The sequence below is a fragment of the Nerophis ophidion genome, linkage group LG25 (genome assembly GCF_033978795.1).
Source record: "Nerophis ophidion isolate RoL-2023_Sa linkage group LG25, RoL_Noph_v1.0, whole genome shotgun sequence".
Taxonomy (NCBI): Eukaryota; Metazoa; Chordata; class Actinopteri; order Syngnathiformes; family Syngnathidae; genus Nerophis; species Nerophis ophidion.
This window is the reverse complement of record NC_084635.1, coordinates 13,520,830-13,542,958: the sequence shown is the minus strand read 5'-3', so window position 1 is coordinate 13,542,958 and position 22,129 is coordinate 13,520,830. Positions and strand designations below refer to the sequence as shown.

The 22,129-nt window shown below is 39.4% G+C and overlaps 1 protein-coding gene and 1 long non-coding RNA gene across 3 annotated transcripts in view; both read left to right on the top strand.

The window, feature by feature from the left end:
* scamp2l (secretory carrier membrane protein 2, like) overlaps positions 1 to 22,129 on the top strand; it is a 46,047-nt gene that overhangs the window by 5,580 nt on the left and 18,338 nt on the right. The window contains exons 2-3 of the mRNA XM_061887629.1: positions 13,339 to 13,416; positions 15,822 to 15,908. Of these exons, the coding sequence (XP_061743613.1) occupies positions 13,339 to 13,416; positions 15,822 to 15,908 (165 nt within the window). The remainder of the gene's footprint in view (positions 1 to 13,338; positions 13,417 to 15,821; positions 15,909 to 22,129) is intronic.
* On the top strand, positions 6,014 to 11,008 carry LOC133542860 (uncharacterized). Of its 2 annotated transcripts, XR_009804232.1 has the most exons (6): positions 6,014 to 7,289; positions 7,399 to 7,966; positions 8,087 to 8,221; positions 9,364 to 10,181; positions 10,461 to 10,523; positions 10,732 to 11,008. It is a non-coding gene; the product is annotated as an uncharacterized LOC133542860 (long non-coding RNA). The 2 variants fall into 2 exon arrangements; XR_009804231.1 differs by having other exon boundaries at positions 7,399 to 8,221.

The following is a 22,129-nucleotide window of genomic DNA, read 5'->3' as shown; positions in this document are numbered from 1 at the left end:
TCTTGAAACCAACAAATTATACTAAAAACTAGTTTACTTTTCTTAATGGGAAGGCAACAGTTGAGAATATATTTCTCATTATGTAGGATAATTTTCTCAAAATTCTTAAAATACCACCTGCTGTGGAATTCATAAATCATATTCATGTTTACAATCAGTAATCCTGACTAACAGAACAGTAAATGTCACTTGCTTAAACGTTAGCAACGCTTCTACTTCTCTGCTAGGCGAGGGCGTATACTATGTGACGTATGACGTGACGTGTGTAAGAACCTGCGCTTACACTCTGTGAGAAGAAGACACAAGAAGGAGTGGGAAGCGCCTGTAGTGTAATGCCTGCAGCTTAAAACAACTGCGTGAGAATGTATAATCGAATACTACGATATAGTCATTTTCTATATCGCACAGAGACAAACCCGCAATATATCGCGTATATTGATAGATCGCCCAGCCCTAATTCGAGTATACGTTCTCACGCATTTGGTTTTAGCTGCGGGCATTACACTACAGGCATTTCTCCTTCTCGTCTTTCCTTCTCACAGAGACGTAAAACAAGCCCGCCTTCTTACATACGTCACATACTGTCACATGTGTAGCGTCATACGCTCTCTCCAAGCATAGAGGTAGCAGCATGGCTAATGTTAGCTGAGGCAGGTGGCGCAAGCAGAGCGAGTTGAGTGACATTACAAGAGAGAGAAGGTGCGAAACTGATCACAAATGGAGGAAGAAGAATTAATGCCCAAAAAACAACGGGCGGTCCATCATCTAACGGTGGTTTGGCTTCAAGCGGGAAGATATTGAGCAGACAACAGCAATATGCAAAGTATGCAGCAGAAGTGTTACTACAAAAGATAGCAGCACTACTAATTTGTTCTTTCATTTAAAAAGTCACCCGTGAGAGAATGAAAAGTATTTAATAAATACAGTTTTGGTCAATTGACTTAGTTGTGATTTCCCTCCGTGCATGAAAGTTTAAAAGTAGCCTATATTAATGCGGTATGAAGAAAAATCTTTTAATGTAGACACACAGAATCATCATACTGCTGTGATTATATGCATCAAGTGTTCATTCAAGGCTAAGGAAAAATATCGAGATATATATCGTATATCGCGATAGGGCATAAAAATATCGCAATATTAATAAAAGCCGATATCGCCCCAGCCCTATATGAGGCTAATAAAGTTTTTGAAGTGAAGCTAATTAGTGTGCATGTGGTAATGAGAGTATACTAAATAGACATGTTGCAGGTTAGCAAAGCTTGCATTTGTCTATAATTGACAAAAAAATTAAGATGAGGAAGTGACAGAGAGCAAGAAAAATGCCAAGGGTAAAAGAAAAAAAAGTAGTAGTTTATTACTTTTCTTCAGATGTGTGCCAAAGAGCCTACTATGCATTCTACAACTATAGCTGTGATTCTGTTTTGCTTGACTAATTCAAGTCATCCAACTATGATCTTTGTAATGTTAGACATTTTTACCTTGTTCACTGCCAGGCTGTAGTAATCCAACAATATTCTTCATAAATAGCTTCACCGGGTTAAGGCAGTAACAGGATTGTGTGAGGTCAAAATATTAGAAACATTTATAATTTCTGTTGTGTGGCGTCAAATGTTTAATTTTTGAAATGTCTTTACTCATTCCGGTCATTTACTTTTTATTAATACTGGAGAAATGATGTGATGTAGCTTGTAGATGTCAGAATTTACCAAATTATATGCCATATGACGTAGAATGCGGTGGCAGAATATAGGCGGACCGCGGTCCATGTCCGGACCCAGCCACGTGTCCGTCTGGACCCAGCACGAATTATAGTAAAAAAAATAAAAATAAATAAAATAACTGATCCCATGTCAGATGTGGACATGGTCACAAGAACTGATCCCAGGTCAGCTGTTCTCCTGCCCACAATAACTGCTCCCAGGTCAGATGTGGGCAGGGATGTGCACCTGCCCATAATAACTGATCCCAGGTCAGATGTGTACCTGCCCACAAGAACTGATCCCAGGTCAGCTGTTCTCCTGCCCACAAGAACTGATCCAAGGTCATGTGTGGACATGGCCTCAAGAACTGATCCCAGGTCAGATGTGGGCAGGTATGTGCACCTGCCCACAATAACTGATCTTAGGTCAGATGTGCACCTGCCCATAATAACTCATCTCAGGTCAGATTTAGACATGGCTTTAAGAACTGATCCCAGGTCAGCTGTTCTCCTGCCCACAATAACTGATCCCAGGACAGATGTGGACATGGCCACAAGAAATGATCCCAGGTCAGATGTGCACCTGCCCATAATAACTGATCTCAGGTCAGATTTAGACACGTCCACAATAACTGTTCCCAGGTCAGATGTGCACCTGCCCATAATAACTGATCTCAGGTCAGGTTTAGACATGGCCACAAAAACTGATCCCAGGTCAGCTGTTCTCTTGCCCATATTAACTGATCCCAGGTTATATGTGGGCAGGTATGTTCTCCTGCCCACAATAACTGATCCCAGGTCAGATGTGGACATGGCCACAAGAACTGATCCCAGGTCAGATGTGGGCAGGTATGTGCACCTGCCCACAATAACTGATCTTAGGTCAGATGTGCACCTGCCCATAATAACTGATCTCAGGTCAGATGTGCACCTGCCTACAAAAACTTATCCCAGGTCAGATGTGGACATTGCCACAATAACTGATCCCAGGTCAGATGTTTGCTGTTTCCTGGTTTCCTTGCCTTTTTTTTTTAAACATTAAAACCATGTTTTCATGTACCAAGCCTGTCATCTCTGCATCTTGGGGTTCGTCACCACTACTCAGTGACACATTGCTTCTAATACAGTTTTAAAACATAAACATAACACTAATTAGCCTTTTTGTTTGAAAAAAAAAAAATATCCTCCCCAAATTTAAAGCCAATTCAAAAATGCTCTGTTGCTTTGGCATTTAAAAAAGAAACAAAAAAACGATCGTTTTAGAAATACAGACGTAAATATGTCAAGATGGCGTGGAACACTGCAGAGGCCACCACAGTGTATATGTTTTTTTGTTTGTTGTATTATCTTTGTGGCTGTGTGTAGAAGTGGCTGGTTGCATCAGCTCTGCTCTTTTTAATGTCTTTAATGTCCTTTGCGTTCTTTGATGTGTGAGTTTTTTTTCCTTGGCCTCAGTCTGGAACCCCCTCTCCAGGGGCCCAGGCTTAGACTGAAGCGTAATTTTTTTGGTTTTTTTCTCAACCCCTCCATAGTTTACCTGTTTCTCACCGTTATTGTAAGGTGTGTCAGAAGTTGGCAGACCCGTCAGCTATCCTGTTTTGTCTCCCTGTAATGTTTGATCCTGTTCTGTCTCCCTGTAATGTTTATCTGCTCTTGAATGGTATTGTGCTGAAAATCTTAATTTCCCCTCAAGGATTATTGAAGCATTTCTGATTCTGATTAGCAATACTGTCATATACAGAAGAATATTTCTTAGTAAAGACCTATTTGGCTCTTACATTTCAAAAGCAGCTGTCACGTTTGGGTCGCAGCTTGCTACATGGTTCGTTCTCCCGAATGCAGACAGACCACTCCGGACAGGGCGTGCAGGTTGGAACATTATTTATTCCACAAAATATCAAAGTAGTACAAAAAACGGAAAACAAGTGGCATTTGAAGCTAATACTAGTGATGGGTTGATGAGGCGTCATGAAGCGTTTCGACACATTGCAAAACTGTATTGATACTGTGTCGATACTGTCACTAAATACTGACATCTGCTGGACATTAAAAATCCCTACAGGCGACCTATGGATGGACTCAACTGACACTGATTTTATGACCTAGTACAGTGATCCTCAACAGGCGGACCACGGTCCATGTCCGGACCCAGCGATGTGTCTGTCTGGACCCAGCACGAATTATAGTAAAAAAAATCTATATTTTTTTTTTGGGAGGGGGAATTTTTTTAATTAATCCAACTAATAATGCAATCAAAATCCAAAACCAAACCCGACCCATACATATATAATTATAATTATATCAAAAAATATAATACTTGTATTTATCTTTGAGTTATCGCTAGCGCAAGTCAACGTTCTTTGTTGTTTTTAGTCAAATATCTCCACGTTTCGTTTACACTTTTGTCTCTCTCTCGGAGAGAGAAAGAGAGAGAGACGGAGTGAGAGCGAGAGAACGCCACTCTGATTGGCTGATTCCGGGGTATGGGTTGTCATCTCTATCACAACGACGCGCTGATAGGCTGTTACCACCTGGGTCATACAGAGCTCATGCCACAGGAACAGTGCATGGAACCTTTTGCTGCAGGCACACAGTTGTCTCGTATCGCTACTTCGCTAACTGTTCACTCGTCAGTCACTGAATGTGAATCAAATCACAATGGCATGCTCCAAGTTGGCTCAGGCTGGTAAAAGAAAGGTGGACAGGGAAAAAAGAGCACCGTGAATTTGAAGAGACATTTCCTCATGATTCAGAGCTAAGAAAAAAATAAATCACCAGCAGGGGCGTCGCCAGACATATTTCACTGGGGCACGTGCCCCACTGTTGATCTGCAGTGCCCCAGTAAACATTTCACCAATAAAAAAAAAACGCTTCAGAGTTTTAAGTCTACATAACATAGACAACAGGGCACGTACTACTTAGTATGGTAATTGATTGCTACTGTATTCACTCCACGCAACAATGAGCACATGGCTACTTAATATGGTAATTTATTCACGTGTGGATCGAGACTTCGGTTGAGAGAGAGAGAGAGAGAGAGAGAGGGGCTGCAAATCACTGCTGAGGTAGGTAACATTAGCCAACAACAATTTGTTAATTACATTATTTTCATTTGGATTTGACTCAAACTGTAACTCCTAGATGGATATCAGAAAGTTATTCACCCGCAGCAGAAAAGAAGCAGAAGGAATGAGAGATGTAAGTGAAGTCCTAGCTAGCTAGGCAACATCATTGTCTTAAGTTGATGCTAAGATAGCTAACATGATTCCTTGTATCAAGACAAACATATTCATTTGCTGTACGAGCTGTCGGGGGAATTTCCAATGAACATGAAACATAATGTTGGTTATTGTCTGCTGGTTCTGCATCAATGATGATTTGGAGTCAGCATGTGTGAGTTGAGTGCTTCTCAAATGGTTTATCTTCAGGAAGAAAAACATTTTTCCATATCATCAAGTCGTGAGCCAAATTTTTAAATCATTCAAGTTTATTTCACAGAAAAACAGCACAGTAAACTTGTCTTGTTAATCGGTGTGACTCTGACTAAAATAATCTTGTTTTGTCACCAGAAAAATGGCTACAGCTAAAGCATCTGGTTTTGTTTCCAGAAAAAATAGTAACATTTCTGTATTTGTTTTCAGAAAGATGGCTGAAAATATCGGGTTTTGTTGCCCCATTTAGATTTTTTTTAAATATATTTCCATGTCTGTCCTGAGTCCTCCTCCAACTTGTTAGTTGGTTTGCCTTTTGCTAAAATACTCACTAATAGTCACTAGAAAAAAGGCTAAAATAATCTAGTTTTGTTGCCACGATTGGATTTTTTTCTCCCTACACTTTTTTTTTCCATGCACACATCTGACTGCGACTCACTGAAAATGACACACAATCCACTTTTGTGTCACGACCCAGCAGTTGGGAACCACTGGTCAACTGTATAACAGTTACTGTAATATTTCCATGTCTGTCCAGAGTGATTGACCACTTTGCAAAAATGAAAAGGAAACGTTACAGTTTACTTCTCAGAAAATGATTCCCTGAACAGACACACAACAGTTGTTCATTTATTCTACTACTGTGGCTTTATTGTTTTGTGTATATTTTATAGTTTTGTGTATCTGAAATAGGATTCGCCACATTGCCATAAATGGAAATTAAATAATATAAAAGAACCCAGAGATGTAGGGGTGCTTTATTTTTTGTTTTACTTTTGTAGATGTTAAATTTGCAGATGATTACTGCAATAAATATTTCAAAAAGATTCATTGCTCTTCCTTTTTGCTTTTACCAGTAGCAGTTTAGAAGTCTGGAGTAAAAAAGTGCACAAGTAAGTCAAATGCATTAGTTAATTTCAGGTGGTTAATCAAAGATCCATACAACATCATCTGATATGATTTCATAGTTTAAAGCATTGTTTATGTATTTTTTATTATAAATAAGTGCTATAAATGTTTTTGCTTGCGCGCTTTGCACGCTCACATGAACTATTTGTGCCCCAGGTGTGCCCCAGTACAGTATTAGGTCTAGTGACGCCCCTGATCACCAGTCTGAAAAAGTCATATGAAACATCAAGCAAGATTTTTGTTAAATCTATGACACAACAACAAATAGCAACAGAGTGCTGACTCAAAGTGGCATGGGTTCTGGGTAAACACAAGAAGCCATTCTCTGATGCAGAAATAATTAAAGAATGCTTGACTGAAGTGATGGGTGCCATGTTTGAAGGCAAAGAAAAGGAGGAAATGACAGCTAAAATAAATCAAATCCCACTCTCTGATGCCACAGCTATCAGACGTACTGAAATACTGGCTGGTGATTTGTCCAAGCAGCTTTGTGGTGGAATAAAAAACGCAGAGTGCATATCCCTAGCAGTGAATGAGTCCACTGACATCACTGACAATGCTCAGTTGTTGGTGTTTGTGAGGTATTATGATGAGGAAAAATGGGAGTTTATCGAAGATGTTTTGGGCCTGGCAAACCTCAGTGGACAAACAAGAGGAGAAGACATCTCTAAAGCAATATCAGAAATCCTGAATGAAAAAGGGATAGATCTGAAGAAAGTTGTGTCCATTGCTACTGATGGAGCTCCAGCCATGTTGGGGAGAGAGAAGGGACTGGTTCCGCGTCTGAGAACACCACCCTGGCCTGATAGCTTATCACTGCATAATCCACCATTCTGTCCTTTGTGCAAGTCTTGGAGAAGTGTACCCTGAAATCATGACAACAATGATGAAACTTATAAACTTCTGGAGAGCATCATCTGCACTGCAGCACCGCTTGCTGCGCACATTCCTAACAGAGGTAGATGCTGCTTTTGATGATTTGCTCGTGCACAACAACTTTAGATGGCTGAGCAAAGGCAGGGTCCTGGAGCGTTTTTGGGCCATTAGAGACGAGCTGCAAGTGTGTCTGTCCCAGCAAAATAGCGCAAAAGCAAAACAGTTCCTGGAATTTCTGCAAAATGACTGATATAACCTCCCATCTCAATGACCTAAATCTCAAGCTACAGGGGAAAAAGAACACAGTGTGAGAGCTGATGTCAGAAGTCCGTGCTTTCCAGACGAAGCTGGAGCTTTTCAAAAGTGACATACAGGTAACTAATTTATTATTATTTTCTACCACACACTATTTTCTTCCACTTGATAATTCATACCTATTTTTAAGCATTGTTCTTAATACATATTTAAACTGTGTATCTACAGGAGGAACTGCTCCACTTCTCCAAACTTCTGGAACTGACCAAAAGAGAGGGAGATCATCAGTGCTATTTGGAATTCTTGGAAAAACTCATTGCAAATTTTAAGACTCACCTTGATGGCTTCATTTTGGGAAAACAAGTCCTGCTGTTCATTGAAAACCCATTCCTGATCAGAAATGTGTGTTCTCTGCAGAAGCAAAACTAGTCTTCCCATGGACCAAGTAGACAGGTAGCCCGCTGAAACTGACCCTTTCTGGCGCCTTCCCACTTGGAATGTACCATGTAAAAAAATGGGGTTGAGGTACATGTACTAAGGGAGAATATAATCAATTGATGGAGTCGTCATTTATAATTCATACAATATATTGAAAGGTGTATTACTGAAACCAGTTAGTTCCATGAATTACAAAAATATTAAAAAATATTAATTCTTAATTCATAGTACTCCCCTACGCTGCTAGATAATGTGGTTAACAACCCGTCAATTCAGTAATTTTCCCATCTCTTTCAGGGGCCGAGAGAAGAGACTTTGAACATACGTTTGGAGTATCATATTTGAAAACTTCAAAATGGTTTGGCGCTGCGTTATCTGCCTTATTTTTTATCACTTTTTCATTGAAACTCTTATTAAGCCACATAAATCGAATGCACAACCGCAGCCATGACTTGAGGTTGCTTTGTGTTATTGACAGATGTACAGAGGAATATCGAGTGTATAACTCATTCGTTCATCATGTAAAGAGAAGACACTCCCAACATCTTGTTGAAAGCACCAGACAGGAGGTGAACGGCCACACGAGGAAAGTCAAGGACCGCTGCAGCAACAAGTGAGTTATATTAGCCCCGAATGTTTTCTTACATGACGTCCCCTGAGCTTAAGGACCCTTTGACTAAAAGACGACTTGATGCTTCTTCTGGAGTGGGAAACTGATGTTGACAAGGTGATGATTCCCTACGGAATTTTGTCCGTTGTGTTTAATTTCGATTTCTAACCGGATGCGTTGTGCAACATCGTCAGTCCATGGCAGTGGTTCTCAACCTTTTTTCAGTGATGTACCCACTGTGAACATTTTTTTAATTCAAGTACCCCCAAATCAAAGCAAAGCATTTTTGGTTGAAAAAAAGAGATAAAGAAGTAAAATACAGCACTATGTCATCAGTTTCTGATTTATTAAATTGTATAACAGTGCAAAATATTGCTCATTTGTAGTGGTCTTTCTTGAACAATTTGGAAAAAAAGATAAACAAATACCTAAAAACTTAAACAATTAAAAAATAAACAATTGATTCAATTATAAATAAAGATTTGTACACATAAAAGTAATCATCAACTTAAAGTGCCCTCTTTGGGGATTGTAATAAAGATCTATCTGGATTCATTAACTTAATTCTAAACATTTCTTCACAAAAAAATAAATCTTTAACATCAATGTTTATGGAACATGTACACAAAAAATCTAGCTGTCAACACTGAATATTGCATTGCTGTATTTTTTTCACAGTTTATTAACTTACATTCATATTTTGTTGAAGTATTATTCAATATTTTTTTTTTAAATCTCACGTGCCCCTTGGCATACCTTCAAGTACCCCATTTGAGAACCAATGGTCTATGGTATTGACCATAATGATATGCGATCGCAGCGTAAAAGGTATATCGCAAAGGAAAGCACATGCACAGAAAATCAAGTACATTTCCAAATAAAACATAATACCATGATATTATCAGTTGTCAACATTACAGTAGTTTCACACGCTGGCACAAGCAACAAGTCATCTGTCTTGTCAGAGGGTCCTAAAGCAAACAGGACGTCATGTATGAAGAAATATAGATTATACATCAGCTTGACATGTGTGCAAATTCACTGCTTGGTTTTTGTGGAAATATTTAATTACAAACAAGAATGAAATTCATAATCAAAATTAAGTCAAGTGTGAATTAATTTGTTTATTTTTATGTGTGACACAGCAAAACATTCAACCTGAACAACATCCTCAGGATTCCAGCATCACCAGTCAACAGCTCTGTACAGCAATCCCGTCCAAAGGCAAAACCTAGTAACTCACGTCTAGCTGATTTTGACAAAACAAAGGAAAACCAATCTATCTTGATGCTGTCTTACAAAGATCTACAAAGTCATCAAACGTATAGATGTTTTCTTGAGCTTTCATTTTCTTGCCGATTGAGCCATGGATTGAATCTGCTCTCATGAACGTGTGCCCTTTCTCCAGATATTTTATTACAATCTCGGGTGGGCCCCATTCTGCGTTTGCACATTGGGCAAGAACCGTGTACAGCGTCCAGTTTTTATTTTAACCTCCACAGTTATCTGCCCAAAAGAGTATGCAAGGGGAAAAATCAAGAACAATACATTTAATGAAGGTGCTTGCAACGTCCTGGGCCAATCTTCCAAATATCCCCTCGTGCCATAATATCACATAATCAGGTTGACCGTCGGCCCCCATTCGTGCAAATGTCTCATTAAAGACAATAAGGCGACTGACAAAGAAGCTCCGATTGGTCCCTTGAGATACTAAGTTTTTCTGTTGTATCTACGCGGTTATGTGGTAGTTGCTAGGTCCTGCCATGCGCGTAACAGCTTACTTACGGAACAAATTACAATATCGCATACACTAATGTAAAGCACATCACCTAGGAACTCCAAAATTATTATCAGCTCAGTTTTGACCAAAATTGAGTTACTGGGTTTTGCCTTTGGACGCGAGAGCTGACACAGATGAAGGGCAAATGGATAGTAACCAAGACAGAGGTGGCACCGTTCACCAGTAAGTAACACTGCGGGTTACAATCTACTGAAATTGATGTATAGTAACGGTATATTATAGCTAATAAATACCAACTACAGTACAGTAATGTGTGATTCGACACCTCATACATGAATGATAAGACTAAATGTTATATTAGAGCTAAACATACTAGATCTAGTCAGCAAGAATGATGTAACTTTATAAATTTTTTTTGCGATTAACATTGTACCTGACATGTAGCTATGAATGTCAGCTCACAATATGTCAGGATACTTAATACAATTTCCACTGTTTTAGGATCTGACAACACAGGCCACAGCCTTTGTGATAAATGTACGGGTCAAACATCGCCTCTCACAGGTAAGATTTTTATTTTATTTTTTAATTAACAGACCACAGTTTTGATTTGCTTTTTAATAGTGATACGGAGTGTTTTGTAACGGTCCAGTTATGGTTGATGTCTTGATATCCAATTTATTACAGTGACTCTCCTATGTTAATGTTTAGAACTTACGTAAAACTTTATGTTACAAATATCATTAAGTTGTGTTTTTTCTGTCATTTTCAGAAAGGTATAAATGACATTGTTGCTGGTGTACAACAGTACCAATCATCACTGGGGGGCAACATAAGAAGCCAATTAGAGCAGGTTTTAAAGAGGCACTCGGGGAGCACATCAGGACACCTTCAAAACAAAGTAATGGATGTCTTTGACAGTTTTGTTGACCCCTTCGTGAGTGTTGGAACATAATTTCAACAGAACAGTGTTATGAAGAAGCAGTTAAGCATTTTGGATGCAGAGGAAATTCTATATGTGTTCATATTTTTGATTGTTTCATTGAAAATAAAACAGTGAAGTACATTTGTCTGTCTTCTATTTTAATAATGAGACACAATTGTGTCCAAGTCATGGTTTTTTATATCATGCTTGAAATAAGAAAATATTACTTTGAAAAAACAGTTTTATACTTGTTGGTGTTAATGACACAGCTTTGCTACAGTTGGTATTGTAGTTTGAAGCATGTTTTACTCAATATAAGTCATAAAATCTTAGCAACAAGCTGTAATATCTTACTGTGATAATTTAGGACCAAAACACTTAAAACAAGTAAAATACTCTGACATAAAATCTGCTTATTGAGAAAAATTATCTTATCGGACAAAAAATATGCAAATATCACCCTTATTTGAGATATTTAATCTTAATTAGATTTCAGTTTTTTCAGTGCACGAGTGAGGGAAGAGTTGATTGTGAGATCAACAGGCGGATCGGTGCGGCGTCTTCAGTAATGCGGATGCGGTATCGGTCCGTTGTGGTGAAGAAGGAGCTTAGCCGGAAGGCAAAGCTCTCAATATACCGGTCGGTCTATGTTCCCATCCTCACCTATGGTCATGAGCTTTGGGTTATGACCGAAAGGACAAGATCTCGGGTACAAGCGGCGGAAATGAGTTTCCTCTGTCGGGTGGCGGGGCTCTCCCTTAGAGATAGGGTGAGAAGCCAGATGAGGTGGTGTGGGCATCTGCTCAGGATACCACACGAATGCCTCCCTAGGAAAGTGATAAAGGCACGTCCGACCGGCAGGAGGCCACGGGGAAGACCCAGGACACGTTGGGAAGACTCTGTCTCCCGGCTGGCCTGGGAACGCCTCGGGATCCCGCGGGTTGGAGCTGGACAAAGTGGCTGGGGAGAGGAAAGTCTGGGCTTCTCTGCTTAGGCTGCTGGCCCCGCGACCAAAGCCCGAACTACAGTTTGAGGATAACTAATGTAATATTTGCAAGTGTATTGTAATTGGAAGGACTCTTATATCTGTAAGCAAAAATGTAACTTAAATGAAAAAAAAAGTACCAATGATTGTCACACACACTAGGTGTGGGGAGATTATCCTCTGCATTTGACCCATCGCCCTCATACCCTGAGAGGTGAGGGGAGCAGTGAGCAGCAGCGGTGGCCACTCCCGGGAATCATTTTTGGGGATTTAACCCCCAATTCCAACCCTTGATACTCAAATGCCGATGACAGCTGAGAAAAACAAAACTTAGCTTCTTGTGGTTACCTAATTACACTATTTAAAACCTCTATGTCCATGCGATTTATAGTACGTAAATAGTTATGAGAATCATTAAGCTACCATTTGTTTCGGATTATAAAGCGCACTGCCGATGAGCAGGTCTATTCAGGTCTATTTTCATATAGGGCGCATTATAGGGGTTATACTGTGATTTTTATTTTTATTTTTATTTTACATTTAAAACATTTCCTTGTGATTTATATAGCATGTAATGGTCAAAATGTTACATGGATTATGTTTTACAGACCATATTCAAGTCGCTTTTTAACCATCTCCTCAGGATGTGTCATTTTGTGGGCGGTCTTATTTACGTGGCTCACCTTCGACAGCATCTTCTCCCCATCATCTTTGTCATACTGGCCTTTTGTAGCACTTCCATAGGGAGTCTTCTGACTGATAGAATTTAAAACTTTACGCTACTTTGTTTTAGAAATGGCAACAGTTTTAGATGAATACCCCACAACAACAGGACAATGTAAAAGTAGGAGCTTATTGTCCACGACACAGACTACAATGGGGGACGCACGCACATCATGATTACACATTTTGCGTAATAGGTCGAAACAAAGCGGCAGATAAAATCTTCTTATAGATGTCATTTTACACACACCACGATAATACCCGTTTGTTGAAGCACAGTACGTCTACGTCATTACGATAACCGTAATGCGCCAACAGTCCATCGAGCGGTGCGGCTTTGCAGCTTACCAAAGACGTACAAAACATTTTGAAAGGTTTTTGAGCGCCATTTGTAATGTGGTTTATTTTCATAGAAACATCAAAGTTTCGGTTCTACTTGCTTACTTGTACTTGCTCCTGTCATTTATTGAACAACCTGCAATCTACACTTATACCCTTATGCGTGACTGCCATCTACTGGTCACTCTTATCATTTCACCATGTACCAAATAAAATTGCTTCGAAGTTGGTCAACACAACCAGAACTATTACGTACATTGGGCGCACTGTGTTATAAGGTGCACTGTCGAATTTTGAGAAAATGAATTTTAAGTGCACCTTTTAGTCCGAAATATGCAGTAATATAGATTATTATGTTTGAAACACTCAAAAATGTGTGAAATATTAATGTTAAACTTTTTTTTCAGGACGCTTCTGTCACTCAAGCCACCAATGGAGGCATCAGCAGCATTAGAGAATACAACCCTTTCTCCTCAACTGAATTGGTGAGCCTCTCTTCTTCAACCAAAGAAAGAAATCTAGAGCTGCAAAACTTAAAGGCCTACTGAAACCCACTACTACCGACCACGCAGTCTGATAGTTTATTTATCAATGATGAAATATTAACATTGCAAATATGCCAATACGGCCTTTTTAGTTTACTAACTTGCAATTTTAAATTTCCTGCAAGTTTTTGGGTTGAAAACGTCGCGGTTGATGACACGTACGCGTGACGTCACGAACTGTCAGGAAATATTAGCGCTGCACCACTAGCGGCTAAAAGTCGTCTGTTTTAATCGCATAATTACACAATATTATGGACATCTGTGTTGCTGAATCTTTTGCAATTTGTTCATTTAATAATGGAGACTATAAAGGACAATGCTGTTGGTGAAAAGCAGTGGATTGCAGCTGTCTTTAGCACCGAGACACAGCCGATGTTTCTTTGTTTGTTGTGAAGCAGAGCGGTCAAGCGAACATGTTTTCTCTACGTCAACCAGCATGTTTTTGGATGGGGAAATTGTGATATATATCTTACCGGAGACATCAGTGGACATTACTGGTGCTGTAGTTATAGGAAATGTCTCAAAACCTCATCAGGAGTGCCGACAAAACCCGAAAATGGCAGAAAATGCATATTTTTGGAAAACTTATTTTTGCCAAAATGTCGTAAGGGGGGGGGGGCCCTTACGCAAAAATTCGAAAAAAACGGACTTGCTTCAGCAGCACATTACTGGTGCTGTAGTTGTAAGAAATCTCTCAAAACCTCTTCAGGAGTGCCGACAAAACCCGAAAATGGCAGAAAATGCATGTTTTTGAAAAACTTATTTTCGCTAAAATGTTGTAAGGGGGGGCCCTTACGCAAAAATTGAAAAAAACGCACTCTCTTCAGCAGCACATTACTGGTGCTGTAGTTGTAGGAAATGTCTCAAAACCTCATCAGGAGTGCCGACAATACCCGAAAATGGCAGAAAATGCATATTTTTGAAAAACGTATTTTCGCTAAAATGTCGTAAGGGTGAGCCCTTACGCAAAAATGTGAAAAAACGGACTTGCTTTAGCAGCACATTACTGGTGCTGTAGTTGTAGGAAATCTCTCAAAACCTCTTCAGGGGTGCCAACAAAACCCGAAAATGGCAGAAAATGCATATTTTTGAAAAACGTATTTTCGCTAAAATGTCGTAAGGGGGGCTCTTAAGTAAAAATGAGAAAAAACGGACTTGCTTCAGCAGCACAATACTGGTGTTGTAGTTGTAGGAATTGTCTCAAAACCTCATCAGGAGTGCCGACAAAACCCGAAAATGGCAGAAAATGCATATTTTTGGAAAACTTATTTTCGCCAAAATGTCGTAAGGGGGGCACTTACGCAAAAATTCGAAAAAATGGACTCGCTTCAGCAGCACAATACTGGTGCTGTAGTTTTAGGAAATGTCTCAAAACCTCATCAGGAGTGCCGACAAAACCCGAAAATGGCAGAAAATGCATATTTTTGGAAAACTTATTTTCGCCAAAATGTTGTAAGGAGGGGCCCTTACGCAAAAATTCGAAAAAATTTACTTCTTTCAGCAGCACTTTACTGGTGCTGTAGTTGTAGGAAATGTCTCAAAACCTCATCAGGAGTGCCGACAAAACCCGAAAATGGCAGAAAATGCATATTTTTGAAAAAAAAATGTTTTCGCTAAAAAGTCGTAAGGGGGGGGGGCCCTTACGCAAAGATTTGAAAAAACTGACTGGCTTCAGCAGCTCATTACTGGTGCTGTAGTTGTAGAAAATGTCTCAAAACCTCATCAGGAGTTCCGACAAAACCCGAAAATGGCAGAAAATGCATATTTTTGAAAAACTTATTTATGCTAAAATGTCGTAAGGGGGGGGGCCCCTTGAGCAAAAATTTAAAAAACGGACTTGCTTCAGCAGCACAATACTGGTTCTATACCCAGTGGGCACAGAGACGTTTAATCAACGTTGAAAAAACATTACTTTCCCTTGTTGAAATAAGGTTGGATTTGGGTTGAAAATTAAAGTTGGATCAACGTTTAAATACCGACGTTGAATCAACGTCAATGTTTCAAAGTCCATTCCACTTTCAGTTTCAACGTAAGATCAACCCATTATCAATCAACCAATTATCAACGTAATATCAACCAATATATCAATATAATTAAAGACAACAAAACAAAGTGCATGTATAGCTCCAGGCTGAATCCTGTTTATGCAAATTTAAAATTAAGTACAAAGAAAATCGAGAATGTCAATCCATTATATAAATTAATTTAAATTGTGCACATGCGCAATAACTTGTAATTAATCATATTAATAATTTGAATGCACTAATTGTCATTACAACTTTTACAGTTCTTTATCATGCACATTTAGAAGAAAAAAAATTAATGATCTAAATTTTGTTCCACAGACGGACAGCACTGACACGACCATCCCCATCTCATCGGTTTCATCTCAACCTGCCATCCTGCAAACCTCCGTGGAGCAGAGTTCACAAGTGAGACACACATAATGTAAAGGAAATAAGCAGATGTGAAATGTAATTCAGGTCATTGTGTGCACCTGTGTGCGTGTTGTGACTGAATTTCCAACTTACAGGCTGGCAGCTTTGTTTTTACCATTTCTTAGCTCAGTGACTTTCATCCACCCCCACATCCAAATATTAGTGTGCCGTGTCTCCCACAGGACTGCAATATATTTGTTGTGGGGAGAAACTAAAAAAAAAAAATAAACATTGAAAGCACAACAATAATGCTTCGGGAAACAAATTTCTTCTCTGGCTTCTTTTTGTGTTATGATTTGATTTGATGTCACAAACAAATATCACCTTTGAGTACTTTTTATTTGAGGGATGGGCCCACAGCAGGACCCGCTGCTCGGTAAAGTTGCTGACATGTCAGTCCCCAAAAGTGTCCTCCCTGCTTGGCCCTCAGCCTCAAGGGTTGGAATTGGGGGTTAAATCACCAAAAATGATTCCCGGGCCCAGTCACTGCTGCTGCTCATTGCTCCCCTCACCTCCCAGGGGGTGATTAAGGGTGATGGGTCAAATGCAGAGAATAATTTCGCCACACCTAGTGTGTGTGTGACAATCATGGGTACTTAAACTTTTTAACTTCAACTTTAAAGGCCTACGGAAACCCACTACCACCCACCATGCAGTCTGATAGTTTATATATCAATGATGAAATATTAACATTGCAAAACATGCCAATACGGCCTTTTTAGTTTACTAATTTGCAGTTTTAAATTTCCCGGGAGTTTCATCTTGAAAACGTTTGGTAATGACGTGTACGCAAGACGTCACGGGTTTTTAGGAAGTATGAGCGCTACACACACACACACACAGCTAAAGGTCGTCTGCTTTAACCGCATAACCACACAGTATTTTGGAGATCTGTGTTGCTGAATCTTTTGCAATTTGTTCAATTATTATTGGAGAAGACAAAGTAGAAAGATGGAGTTGGGAAGCTTTAGCCTTTAGCCACACAAACACACGGTGATTCCTTGTTTAAAATTCCTGGTGGTGAAACTTTACTATGGATCAGAGCGCGGTCAAGCGAACATTAATCACGACCGAATGTCAACCAGCAGGTTTCGGTGACAAAATTGTGGTTAAAAAGTCGTTTTTTACCGGAGAAAAGCTGAGCTTGTGCCCTCGATAGCTGCCGTCGACTCCCCTGAGACATTGGCGTCAAGACACCCGTGGATACACCCTTCCGACTATCAGGTACTATTAAACTCACTAAAACACTAGCAACACATTAGAAAGATAAGGGATTTCCCAGAGTTATCCTAGTAAATGTGTCTAAAAACATCGGAATCCGTTCCAATGCAATCAAAAACATTTTTAAACTTGTTTTTTTTTTTTTTTTCTAGTCCGCCGCTATCAATAACCTCAGCCACAAATCTTTCATCCTTGCTCAAATTAATGGGTAAATTGTCGTTTTCTCTGTCCGAATAGCACTTTTTGTTGGAGGCTCCCATTAAAATCAATATGGATATGAGAGAAGCCCAAACACTTGTGACGTCATCGTCTGCGACTTTCGGTAAAGGCAAGGCTTTTCTTTTAGCACCTAAAGTTGCGAACTTTATCGTCGATGTTCTCTACTAAATCCTTTCAGAAAAAATATGGCAATATCGCAAAATGATCAAGTATGACACTTAGAATGGACCTGCTATCCCCGTTTAAATAAGAACATCTAATTTCAGTAGGCCTTTAAGACCTAAAAATGTCACTAGACTTGTCACAAGTCACTTTTTCTTTGTATTGTTTCTAAAATTTATTTCATCCATCCATTCATTCATTGTCAAAATAATCTTACTCATCCCATCATATGAAATATAACTTACTTCACCAATTATTATTTATTTATTTACTTGTTTGTTTTTTATTGTGATTACTTACGGAGTATATTGTTAAAGGCCTACTGAAATGAGATTTTCTTATTTAAACGGCGATAGCAGGTCCATTCTATGTGTCATACTTGATCATTTCGCGATATTGCCATATTTTTGCTGAAAGGATTTAGTAGAGAACATCCACGATAAAGTTCGCAACTTTTGGTCGCTAATAAAAAAGCTTTGCCTGTACCCGAAGTCGCAGACGATGACGTCACAAGAGTGAGGGCTCCTCACGTCCTCACATTGTTTTTAATGGGAGCCTCCAGCAGCAAGAGCTATTCGGACCGAGAAAACGACAATTTCCCCATTAATTTGAGCGAGGATGAAAGATTTGTGGATGATGATATTGATAGTGAAGGACTAGAAAAAAAAAAAAAAAATCAATAAAGTTTAAAAAAAAAGGCGATTGCATTGGGACGGATTCAGATGTTTTTAGACACATTTACAAGGATAATTCTGGGAAATCCCTTATCTTTCTATTGTGTTGTTAGTGTTTTAGTTATACTAAATAGTACCTGATAGTTGGAGGGGTGTGTCCACGGGTGTCTTGAGGCCACTGTCTGAGGGAAGTCACGGCAGCTACAAGGGCGGCGCAAACTCCACAGATCTCCGGTAAGACGCGACTTTTTAACACAATTTTCTCACCGAAACCTGCCAGTTGACAAGTGGTCGGGATCCATGTTCGCTTGACCGCTCTGATCCATAGTAAAGCTTTCAAACAAGGAAATACCGTGTGTTTGTGTGGCTAAAGGCTAAAGCTTCCCAACTCCATCCTTCTACTTTGACCTCTCCATTATTAATTGAACAAATTGCAAAAGATTCAGCAACACAGATGTCCAGAATACTGTGTAATTGCGCGATGAAAAGAGACGACTTTTAGCCGCAAATAGTACTGCGCTAATATTTCCTGACAGTCCGTGACGTCACGCGTACACGTCATCATTCCACAACGTTTTCAACAATAAACTCCGCGGGAAATTTAAAATTGCAATTTAGTAAACTAAAAAGGCCGTATTGGCATGTGTTGCAATGTTAATATTTCATCATTGATATATAAACTATCAGACTGCGTGGTCGGTAGTAGTGGGTTTCAGTAGGCCTTTGATAAATTGAGAACAGGAAGTGAACAAATAAATAAGATCTGCTTCTTCCTACTCCTTTTCGATGTTGAAAAGAGAAACTGGAAATTGTGATGTATCATATTGTATGCTTGCATGCTCGAAATAAACTCAACTCAGAAGTGTCAGAATACTTACTAAATATAGCAAGCAAAGTTAATAAATTAACAGGTAGCGCCATATAAATTTGTTTTGCCAGAAATAAATTATTCCGTTAAAAAGCGATGATTCCATTTCACTTATTCGATTGGATGTAAAATAGTTTTTTCTGCAAATATTGCTGTGTTTATCTATCTTTTTATGACAAGCAGAACAATTGAGTGCTCCTCAACTAGATGGCAGAAAGTACATAATTAACCAAGGACTGGGCGATATTGATCAAAACTCATATTTTGATTTTGGCTGAATGTCAATATAACATATATCCTGATATTTTTTTTCCAAATGTGAATTTCAGATAAGGTCAAACCCAAATATGCATGTCAAGTTGTATAATTGAACCGATTAACATTAGGAAATTTCTAGAAATTTGAATACTCCACGCATGCAGTGCATCTAAAAAGTGTTCACAGTGCTTCACTTCTGCCACATTTTGTTATGTCACAGCCTTATCTAAAATGGAATATACCATTTATGTCCTCAAAATTCTACACACAATACCCCATATCGACAATGTGAAAAGTTTTTATTAGCAAATGTTTATAAATATTTAAAAAATTTAAAAAACACATGTACAGAAATATTTACAACCTTGGCTCAATACTTTGTAGCTGCACCTTTGGCAGCAATTAGATCCTCAAGTCTTTTTGTATTTGATGCCACAAGCTTGGCACACATGTCTTTGGGCAGAATAGCTATTCTTCTCCAAAGCTCCATCAGGTTGGATAGGAAGTGTTGGTTTTCACCCAGAATGACCATTGCTGCATTCATCTTAGTCTAGTCAGGGAGGTGACCAAGACACTGCTGGTCTCTCAGTCAGAGCTACAGAGTTCCTCTGTGGAGAGAAACCACCAGAAAGACAACCATCTCTGCAGTAAACCACCAACCAAACCTGTATTGTATAGTGGCCATGAATTGATTAAACAAGTTGAAAAACTTATTCGGGTGTTACAATTTAGTGGTCAATTGTACGGAATATGTACTGTACTTTGCAATCTACTAATAAAAGTTTCAATCAAGCAATCAATGGCCAGACAGAAGCCATTTCTCAGTAAAAAGGTTGCCAAAATGCATCTGACAGACTCTCAGATCATGAGAAACAGAATTATCTGGTCTGATGGGACAAAGGTTGAACTATTTGGCGTACATGCCAAGTATCATGTTTGGAGGAAACCAGGCAACGGGCAGGCAAATACCATTCATACAGTAAATCATCATGTTTTGAGGGTGTTTTTTTTAGCAGCAGCAACTGGGAGACTAGTTAAGGTAGAGGGAAATATGAATGCCTCAATGTACAGACACATCCTGGATGAAAACCAACGCTTCCCATTAGGGATGTCCCGATCCAGGTTTTTGCACTTCCGATCCGATACTGGCCGATACTGGTCTATCCGAGCATGTATTAAAGTTTAAAGTTATTTAGCCTACTTAGTTGTCAGATTCATGTTGAAAAGGGTTTTAGTACTCTTGATAACAACTAGCCAGCTGAATTAGGTGAGTTTAAATAATACACAATGGCTGTCATGAATATGTGTTGCCCCCAGTGTTGCCGAGTCTCGAGTCAAACGGACCTAATCGCTTGCAATATTGCAGAGGATTCTTTTTTTTAAAGAGAGAAAAATATAGGGTGAAAAACGGGTTCGGCAGCACGCCGGGAAAGGAGGACAAAATATGTGACTTCACGGCAAAAACGGGAAGGTCGACAGGTATGCTTCACACACTCCTCGTACTGGAGTTGCCTCATTCTCTGCGTGGAGGAGGCAGGACACAGCACCCAGCTCACCCAGAATGAGCAGATAGACTTTTGCGTCAAGACGTTAAAGGCCTACTGTAATGAGATTTTCTTATTTAAACGGGGATAGCAGGTCCTTTCTATGTGTCATACTTGATAATTTCTCGATATTGCCATATTTTTGCTGAAAGGATTTAGTAGAAAACTTAAACGATAAAGTTTGCAACTTTTTGTGCTGATAAAAAAGCCTTGCCTGTACCGGAAGTAGCAGACGATGTGCGCGTGACGTCACGGGTCGTGGAGCTCCTTACATCTAAACATTGTTTACAATCATGGCCACCACCAGCGAGAGCAATTCAGACCAAGAAAGCGACGATTTCCCCATTAATTTGAGCGTGCATGAGGAAAGTGAGAGTGAAGGACTAGAAGAAAAAAAAAAGACTATAAAGTGGGAGCGATTCAGATGTTATTTGACAAATTTACTAGGATAATCCTGGAAAATGCCTTATCTGCCTATTGTGTTACTTGTGTTTTAGTGAGATTATATGATCGTACCTGTACAAGCTGAAGGTTGGCTCCACACCTTTCTTCAGCACCAGTCGACGGGTGGTGGCGATGCTCATCTCTGCCTTTCGCAAGGGACCCACTCTGAAACACAATCTTTCGAAACGATTGCTGCATAATACACTGTACTTTGTGTGTGTGGTTCAATCCAACCGTGTTCGCTTGACCGCTCTGTTCCATAGTAAAGCTTCACCGTCATCTTTCGGGAATTTAAACAAGGAAACACCGGCTGTGTTTGTGTTGCTAAAGGCGGCCGCAATACACCGCTTCCCACCTACAGCTTTCTTCTTTGACGTCTCCATTATTCATTGAACAAATTGCAAAAGATTCATCAACACAGATGTCCAGGATACTGTGGAATTATGCGATGAAAAAAAACGACTTATGGCTGGGAACGGTGCTGGAAATGTCCTCTACAATGCGTGACGTCACGCGTACGCGTCATCATACCGCGACGTTTCAGCAGGATGCTTCGGCGTGAAATTTAAAATTGCAATTTAGTAAACTAAAAAGGCCGTATTGGCATGTGTTGCAATGTTAATATTTCATCATTGATATATAAACTATCAGACTGCGTGGTCGGTAGTAGTGGGTTTCAGTAGGCCTTTAAGAATTACATGTATTTTTATGGCATAATTGTCTCAAATACATACAGTAATATATATCTCTAAAATATACTGGCATAACTTGTAATACCGCTAAATCGTCTTAACTTAAATTGACCTAATTCATTTTAATTATCTT